This window comes from Conger conger, chromosome 1 (assembly GCF_963514075.1).
Source record: "Conger conger chromosome 1, fConCon1.1, whole genome shotgun sequence".
NCBI lineage: Eukaryota > Metazoa > Chordata > Actinopteri > Anguilliformes > Congridae > Conger > Conger conger.
In genome coordinates, this window is record NC_083760.1 from 74,163,029 (window position 1) to 74,172,466 (window position 9,438).

At 42.1% G+C, this 9,438-nt stretch overlaps 1 protein-coding gene across 2 annotated transcripts; it reads right to left on the minus strand.

The window, feature by feature from the left end:
• On the minus strand, window positions 1-8,689 carry LOC133127681 (acidic leucine-rich nuclear phosphoprotein 32 family member E-like). Of its 2 annotated transcripts, none has more exons than XM_061240761.1 (7): window positions 8,508-8,689; window positions 5,489-5,638; window positions 5,089-5,211; window positions 3,793-3,955; window positions 2,144-2,292; window positions 1,945-1,987; window positions 1-1,406 (listed from the first exon to the last, which is right to left on the minus strand). In XM_061240761.1, exons 1-7 carry the CDS (start codon window positions 8,559-8,561, stop codon window positions 1,324-1,326), a joined length of 765 nt encoding a protein of 254 aa, XP_061096745.1. In that variant the 5' UTR covers window positions 8,562-8,689; the 3' UTR covers window positions 1-1,323. The 2 variants fall into 2 exon arrangements, with proteins under 2 accessions (XP_061096745.1, XP_061096736.1); XM_061240752.1 differs by lacking the exon at window positions 8,508-8,689 and adding an exon at window positions 6,692-6,811.
• Window positions 8,690-9,438: the final 749 nt, after the last annotated feature.

Genomic DNA, 9,438 nt, shown 5'->3' on the forward strand with positions numbered 1-9,438 from the left:
TTAAAGCAAATTTCTTTTTATTTTAAAAACACCCTAAAAGTTTACTGCACACAAACATCAACCACACAACTGTCACAACAGCAGAGGACAGAAAATAAAAAAAGCTTGTGTAATGGATTTGATTCTTTACCTCCTGACCTGTGCTTTGTATTTACTTAAAAGGATCAAAGATGATCCAAAAAAAAAGAATTCTAAATAAAATGTACACAGGAGATACAAAGGTTGGAACAGATACTATATACATATTGCAATACAAACATGATTAAAGTTCTTGCTCAATAAAATAAAAATAAAAAAAAGGAAAAAGCTCTTTTTGTCCACAGCTTGACAGAAATAAAAGACATGATGATTTCAGTGAGATGACCGGTCAGGTCCCTGGAGATCTGCAAGACCCTTCTGGTCCACCTGAGCTTTTGAATGGAGACAAATGGTTGGAATGAACATGTTCAGGTCTTTAGCTCAAAGTTTTTATTAACTTTAAACCCCAAGCAACATTGTGTCTCCAGGACCAACATTAGCATTAAAAAAGAAAAAAAAGTAACTTTCCAGTACCTCCCTATAATGCCCCCCCCCCACAATAACTCACGAGGACTCTTCAACTGCCATTGACTAATATGAGGATCATTAAGTGACACTAAAATAAACATCCTATCCTATACAAAAGCACGGTGAAATAGTGACCCCCACAAAACAGCATAGGGTAACCAGTTGCAGGCAAATTTCTGGGAAAGTTCCAAGCACAACATTACGGTCGTTAAATGTTGCTGCCCGTATCAATTAATATCTGGCCTGTTTTGTTGGCAGACACTGCATTCACACCAACCTTAGTAGAACCCAGGCAAGCAGAAGCCTTACTCTAGATTACTATGGTCTCAGTAAAGTCACACAGATAGCAAAACAAAAGGACACCATAGCCACCGGCAGGTGAACGGTGCAAGACGCACCTTTGAAACATGGAACTTCAGTTTATCAAGGTACACAGTTCTTAACCGATTGTGCACATCTAATTTTGTGAAGCCAATTCAGTGCCCTACAGGCAACCAGCCATTGGCTCACAGTTTTTAATGAACACTACACCCATCCACCTCTGGCCCCTTATTAACAATACAATAACAGGGGAAAAAAAGAAATCCTGGAATGATTACAAATGAATTGTTGAAACCTTTCCTTTCTTTTGTAATATATTTATATATATATATAAAAAGAAACACAGCTTCTACAGTGATATCTATGGTATAACAAAGAACTGAATCTGCAAGATCACACTTTCCCCCCGTTGTTCTACAGCTTAGTTCTGGAACCCGTGATTGGGTTCCGGCAGGGCTAGTCGTCATCTTCGTCATCATCCTCTCCCTCATCTTCAGGGTCCCGTTTTCGCTTCTGTCCATGCACTCCAGCCCCATCTTCTACAGAAGAACATGACAGGGTTCTCACACCACTTTCCACAGGGATTCAATGATGTGACAAGGATTATACATCATTTCAACTGCTAGCCTACAATTTAAATCCAGCAAATCAAGCTACTTGTTTTGCGGTTACAGCTGTGAATACCAGTCACTTTTTACCAGTCATCGCCCACCCCCCCACCTCCCGCCCAGTCAATTTAGAATTAGACTGTACAGCTGTGCCTCCTGCACTCATCTATGCCCCCTCCAATACTTCACACTACAGCCCAGAGTGTACTAGAGGAGTGCTACAAGGTAGACACTGACAAATGGTTAACATTCAGTCTTCATGGTCTGATGAAGACAGTTGAGGTCAAAATGTAAACCGTTCAGGTAGTGAAATGAAATTTGAACCTTGACATATTTTCTTACCCAAATCCATCTCGAGAGCAGCATTTTTCATCAAAACCGTACACTGTACACTACTAAATTGAAGCTTGTGCAGTCAGTCTGTCCTAAAGCATACCAAACCAAATTTATTAAGGGTCAAAATGCTTACCTTCCTCCTCCTCCTCTACATAGTCATCATCATCCTCTTCATCCTAGGAAAAACCCAGAAGCAAACAACTAAGGCACACTGGTCAACTGCCAGTCTACAAAACTGCCAGACCAAGCACAATGCGCTTCAGAAGACATTAGCTGTGACACATAAGCAAAAACTAATCATAAACTTTCACACCATGGTCATATCACTCTACCTGGATCCCCTCTTTCATGAGGTAAGATAGCCCAACCTCTTCACCTCCCTCCGAGCCCTCATCATCGTCATCATCATCATCGTCATCGTCGTCGTCATCGTCGCAGTCTCCTGTAGGGCCTGCTCCTTCCTCATCATCCTCATCCTCATCTGAAAATGATAATTTCATGGTTCACATGGTTACGATAACTAATGTGCAAATAAGAGAAGCTCATGTGTGCTGAAATAAATACTGCATAGCATCTTAATTGGTAAAGCCATGGCAGATAAACAGATCTGAACAATGGAACTTTTACCTTGCACTTTATCGAAAGTGAGTCGGCCTTCTAATCCCACACAAACTGAAGCACACAGAGGCCCACAGTCCAATGATTAACCAAGCAAGAGTTAATTACTTATTATATTTTCATTCCAAGGCAGACACGATTTCACGAACGCAATTCAAACCGATCTGACAAATGCATGGCTGTACTACCGTAAATCCTCAAATTGTGTCCGGGATTCTATTTCAAGCCGGGCCTCGGATAATAGCCGGGGGCGTGGTCGATTCGGACAAATAAACACCGGGCCCCAAATACAAGCCGGGGTAATATTGCCTACCAGTAGGGCTATCAGTCCATGAGCACTAGAAGACATTGTTTCGATTTAACTCAATGAAATAAAAGAGCTCTTATTAATATTTTAAATTGTTGGTTGGTTTAATACTGTTGCCAATGAAAAGTTGTTGTCCTACACCATAGGTCTCCAACACGTTGCTCTCAAGCTACCAGTCGCTTGCCGCCCACTTCCGAGTAGCTTGCCAAAGGCTGAAGCAGTATACATTTAAACACGATTGTTGCCACGAGGCATTCCAGCCTACGAATTTAATAAAACGTAAATCAGGCAACTGAATTTAGGCTACTTGGCTACGCAATAAGGTTTCCATATATTTACAGCACAGCGCACGTTCAATGAATGATTGAAAGCGTTTGCCTTGGCTCGCAATAAACAGACGGGTGGAAATCCCGACACTCTTTCAACTACATAAAACTTAACAGTGAACCATCAAATACCGCCCAGATTTCAGTGCCCATCAGTCCCAACATTTAGCAATAGAATCAAACAGTCCAAAAGTAAATTAAATCCCAAACCAAAGCGAAGATCTTTTGATAGCCTACCGGCATGCTGCTCCAAACGAAACGCATGTCTCACAATAAAACGCACTTTAGGAAAAAAAAATATCCTTAACTTGCTGTTATCTACGCTAATTTGTTATTGTTCATGAAGGCGTGTCTGGCAAGTAGTTATATTATGGATTCTGGACTTGCATTGTGTTTGAGAATATTTGCAATAAACTAAGTCTGTTAAGACTGACACTATGACTTACCAAACGGTGTTCCTGATTAGCCTACACTAATTGATTACTGAACGGTTACAGGACATGTTGAACAGTGTTGGCCCACTTTAAGTGTAGCCTTTTACTTTATTTCTAAGAATAAAATTCTACAACAGAAGCCTAATAAGAAATAAAGGCCTGTCTCGAATACAAGCCTGCCCCAACTAAAGGCCTGTGCTTTGTGCAGCCTAAGTAAATAAAAGACCCCGGCCACAATTTGAGGATTTACGGTAGACATATTCCTCACAGAGCATTCCCAGAAATCCGGTCCTTACCATCGTCATCGGCCTCAGAATCCGGAGCCTCATTGTCCTCTTGGTCAAATCCATCAAGATAGGTGACCTGAGGCAGCAGCTCGAACACGCTCTCCCGGTACTCCTCCAGAGTGGTGATCTCACAGTTGAACAAGTCCAAACTCTTCAGGTTTTTCAGGTTTTGCTACAACGAGAGACCCAATTGGTACTGGCGCTCACCACTGCCACTGGTAATCTGGACCGCATCACAAGAAGAAATTTCATACAGATACAAATGGTGACTGGAACAGGCAACATACTCAAGACTGACTCAAGTATGTGGGAATATCAACACTATTGCTTAGGGGAGTATGTTGAGTGAATACACTGCCAGTGCATGCATTCATCTTGAATGTATTCCACAGTGTGAGCACAAAGACTAAAGTTGACGGCAATAGTATGAATGTGTAAGGGCTCTGGAGAACAAATTACTGAAATCTACTGTGTTTAGGGGGGCTAGCTTTGAGTCATCTGTCCAATCAAACAATTGAACCATCCATTCAATCTGCTGTTGGGGAGAGCTTAGAGATGTAAATAAGATCATAACATCTTTAAGGTTCACGTGGTGATGAATTCCTTTAGGGCAGTTAAATCCAGCCTTTCCAGTTCATTTTACACCATTATAAAGAAGTAATTTCACTTCCAAATACAAAATGAAACATGTATAAATGCAAGAGGACACCCTTAGAAGTGTGACAGTTGCATAATGTGGTGAATAGATTCGACTATGCCAGGGGTGTCCAATCTTGTCCAGAAAGGACCGGTGTGAGTTTAGGTTTTAGCACAGGACTAAGACAGCTGATTTTACTCATCAAGGTCTTGATTAAAGACCACGGTTAGTTCATTAGTATAATCAGGTGTGTTACTGCTGGGTTAAAACAAAAACCTGCACCCACGCCGGGCCTTTTAGGATAAGATTGGACACCTCTGGACTATGCCTTTATTCACCAACAATCTTAAAAGAAATATCTATTTTCAGCAAATAAAATGTATCTCACTGTACACTGAGAATTACGAGAGTTGCAGAATTTTAAAGTTAGTTTAAAGAGTTCCAGCATTTCAAAAATATGCATTTGACCCTGATGGGGGCATTAGGGATCATACTTATGGATAAGAACATGCAGTTTGAACAATACCAAAATAAATAAGTGATTTCACCTTTAGAGATACTGCTGCCGCAGTCGCAGGCAACATGTAAAGTTGTTCTAAATACAGAGTGCCCTAGTGCTGCTAAGCACAACACTGTGCTGCTTCAGAAGCCACGGACAGCCCTCTTACCAGTGCCTCCACTGTGCGCAACTCCTTGATCTTGTTGCCACTCAGGTTCAGGTACGTCAGGTTGGGACACTTCTCCGACAGCGTTTCCAGAGCTCCTGAGATGTTGTTGTCACTGAGCTCCAACTGGAACACGAAGCATAGAATTATAGCTTCTTTTTTTAATAAAGGAAAAATACAAATAATACGGTTAGGAGGACACGTTTCGAACTGGTCACGGTTTAAAAGCAATACCAAATAACAACATACAACCTTTCTAATACTATCAATTTTTACCTTACAGTTCAAGAAAGTAAAAAATATTAGTGCCAGTTGACTTGGCTTTACTGAAACTCGTTTGGACTGAATTAAAAGGGATTGAACCGTGCCGATGCTAAGCCCAGTGGGGCTCCAGGTCCCATACCTTGCGCAGTTTTGGCAGTGAGGGCAGCTTAGCCAGGGAAGTCAGGCCCACGTTGACCATGCTGAGAAACTCCAGCTCCTTGAAGTCATCCGTAAGACCCTCCACCTCCCCATCACTCGTACGACAGTTGTCAACCACCAGCTCTGCCACCTGCGTGTGCAGGGTTCATGCTTTTTAAACGCTGTGCTAATGTTTAATTGCGTACTACCAACATTACTGAACAATGTAACCCCAGGAGTAAACAGAAAAATTACAGAAGTATTTTTTTTTTTAATCCATGATATTTGAAACAAAAACATGGCTTTTGATCACACAAAGAAAATGAGCCCCAAAACTTTAAGGTAGTAATAGACAGCATGTAGCGCTCCTTATTTATGCAAAACAGAATGGAACTTGGCAAATGTCATGCTCCATTTTGATTTACATGACAGATGTTTAAACATCAACCTGGACAAATACTGTCAACAGAACACAAACCTGGAATTAATGGTCTGAGAATCTTTTAACTGAATGAATCCTGACTCGTGCTTGCTCATCACGAGATCCTTGCTCAGACGCAAAAATCCTTCCATAATACATCGAATTACTTGATGAATTATCGTAACAATTTTAGAAACTAGCTAACTGTCCGCAAAAGCGAGTTTCCACCGAAGCACCGGAGTATTCTGGGTTAATTGCTTGGGCGAAGTTTTGCATTGTTTTGATGAGCAACTTACCAAACTGTGCAACTTCTGCAGAAACTTGTGTGCTTTCGCGGAAAGTTAACTAGTTCTGGCTTAAATAAATGTGCATTTATTTAGCTCTGTCGATGTCCACGAGTAACTGTTGGTATATTTGGAGATATGCTCCTGCTGAGTTTTTTTTAATTTTTTTTTAATGCAAGTTGCCGGCGAATTGATTAGCATGAATGAGTAGACCGGGGGAGGTCCAAATGGTAAACAGTATCCGAAAAGTTATCAAATCTTGAAAATTATACATCGAAACCATTTGGATGGTTACAGTACCCTGGGTAAGTGACAACATACTTTAAATTATTTTTGAGTGAACTTTAAGTATCAGCCTGTAAGCATCTTTCAAATTTCCATGCGACTTGTACCACAGTAGTCTTCAGTGCCCTCGCGCATCGATGAGCCTTGGGCACACACCACCCTGTCGGCGGTTCGTGGTTTGCCCCTCTTCGGACCACCGCCGGGTGGTACTCACCACTGCTGACCGGGAGCACCCCACAAGCCTTGCGGTTTCGGAGATGCTCCGACCCAATCGTCTGGCCATAACGATCTGGCCCTTATCAAAGTCGCTCAGGCCTTTACGCATGCCCACTTCCCTGGCATCCAACACGTCGATTATGAGACCTGTTCTCTTACCATCTAATACAGCCGAGATCTCGACATGCGCAGTTGATAATCAACGTTATTTGCGTCATCTGTGGGTGGTCATGATGTTTTGGCTCTTCGGCGTATACAGCGTAAGGTCGGTAAGGAGGACCGAGGGTATAATCCAAGGCTGAGGGAAGGGGACCTGGACCATCCTAACATCTATCAGTCTTTCAATTCATATGACGGTAGATTAGAAAAAAATAACGGAGCAAAATGGGAACCTGTGCCATTTAACCTACGCTTAGTTCGCAGACGAACGAAACATTACTATTAACGTTAGCTTGCTAGCTAGCTGCTTGGGGAGATCATCCCGCCAAACGTTAACGTAACCAACTAGGCAGTCGTCCTCTTGGTGGAGAGGAAAGACATAAAGGAGCCATTCGTCTAGTTCGCTAAATGAATGAGTGATCTCCAATGCACTGAAGTCCCCAAGACTTTGTTGGTACCTAAGACCGCTGTTAGCTAACAAGCTCCCTCGAATAAGAAACTATAACCGGCCAAATCGAATAGAAAATATTCAAAGTAGCGTCAGCAATGGCAAAAAAGGACGTTTCGTTTACGCAAATACATTTATACAAGTCATACGGCTGGCGAGGGTCTCAACAGTGCAACAAAATGCCTTCCTCTAGCCTACACGACTTAACATTGGCCATTCTACACCTTAGGAGGATCCTCCTCCACTCATTCATTCACATTAGTTAGCCACTGAATGTAGTCAATGTTGGCTCGGTGTACCTATTAATTCCACAACAATAATTTTAAACAACATTTAATAAAGGTCACGGTCCAGCCTGTAGGACTAAAACGCATTCGTAAACGCATACACAAACGTACCTAGGGGCTGGACACCGATATGGACACGTCGTAAAATGTTAGCCACATTAGGTTACAGTGCAGCAAGTGTTCGTTGGCAACAAAACGATAACGAGAACATAATAAACTTGGCACTTCCATTAAATAATTTGTTCCGCAAGCAGCGTCGCAATACATTTATCGCCTTTGCATGTGCAAAGAACTTGGGGGTCATAAACCTGTTCGGCATTTCGCTTGCTAAGCAGATTTTCTCTTGTCGGATTTCAGGCAAAACTTGTTGCCAAAAACACATAGCGAGACAGCGTGGCTAAAATCTGGCAGACACACCACCTAAAGGGTTAACCGCGAGTTAGCTAGGACTCTTGCAGAACCCGGACGAATTTCAAACGCCTCAAATGAGGGACTGATATTAGCGGCTACTTTAACTAGCCAAAATTAGCGACCAAGATAGGGAACTCAGACGGGGAATTTGGAAAACATTGATTTGTACACATTACGTCCCACCTTCGAGGCTGGAACTGAATAGTGCAGAAGGAGAAAGGAAATATATCTTCAACAGTTTGAAACACCATTGGAGCCTGTGATCTCGTCGGTTAAACGCCATCGCCATTACGGGGAGGGATTCGAAATCTGATCAAAATATGGTAAACGTTAGCCAAAAGCCGAGCCGCAACTTGCAAGTTGAATACCAGTCACATCCTCGGAGTACCCATGTGGTCTACCGCGGCTACCTTCTTGCTCTCTATTGATGAGAATCTCACAACTACAAACTGCTAGCCAACACCACGACCTCTCAATTCTTACAAAATAAATAAAAGCGTTATCCATACCTGAACTGGAGTCCTGTTCCTCAATTCTAAACTGATTCTCTTCTTCATCTCCATTTCTAAAAGCTATGAATAAATAAATTTAAAAAATTTCAAATGAGAAAAAAAAAATCTAAATTAAAAAAATTGCCGAAACTCCAGTGCCCAGCCCTATACCTCGGCTTTCATCAATGGCTGCTACTCGTTAACTGAGCCTCCATGATACCTCGTACCCAGCCCCCTCTCACAAGTTACGCCCCTTTGTCTCGGTATTGGATCATTTATTTTTTCCGTAATTTTATTGGAGAACCTAAGTGCCATTCAAAAAGATCAGTCTGATCAACATAATCGTGCAAGACTAGTGTAGCAATTGGCTAAAATTACACACGCAGTACATTTCGATTAGTCAGGCAGGCTGTCATTATCCCTCTTTTAAATTTTACGTCCGCCTACTCTTTGTTCTTATTGGCGCCTTTGCACTAGAACTACCGTTGAAATGAAGCAGCCCTTTATTCTTTTCCACCATTTAGCCCAGTTGTTGAAATGCGCTACAAGATTGGGCTGCTGTTGGAGAGATTATCGGGCTATTAGATAAATGGGTTGTGTCATTCTTCCACAGCATTAAAATACTCATTCCGTTTTTCCAATCACTTTAGCTTTAAAGGATGAACCTCCAGAGACTGCTTTGACCCAACGTTCGGCATAATTTTCTATATCCTAAACAGACAAAATGGCTGCCCGTGAAGTAACATTAGCGGGGCGTGGTGAGGTTTTTAACGGGAAATCAAACCGCACTCCCACCATCTGCTGTAGCTAAAATAATGCCGTATGGCTCATGTGGGTCCACGGTGTTGCCCAACTTGCACTCGCTAAGAAGTTAGCATTTGGCATTTGTTTTGGTACGTAAACGAAAATGCCAAGCAGTGATTCTCATACGAAAGTGCTTTTTCCCGAA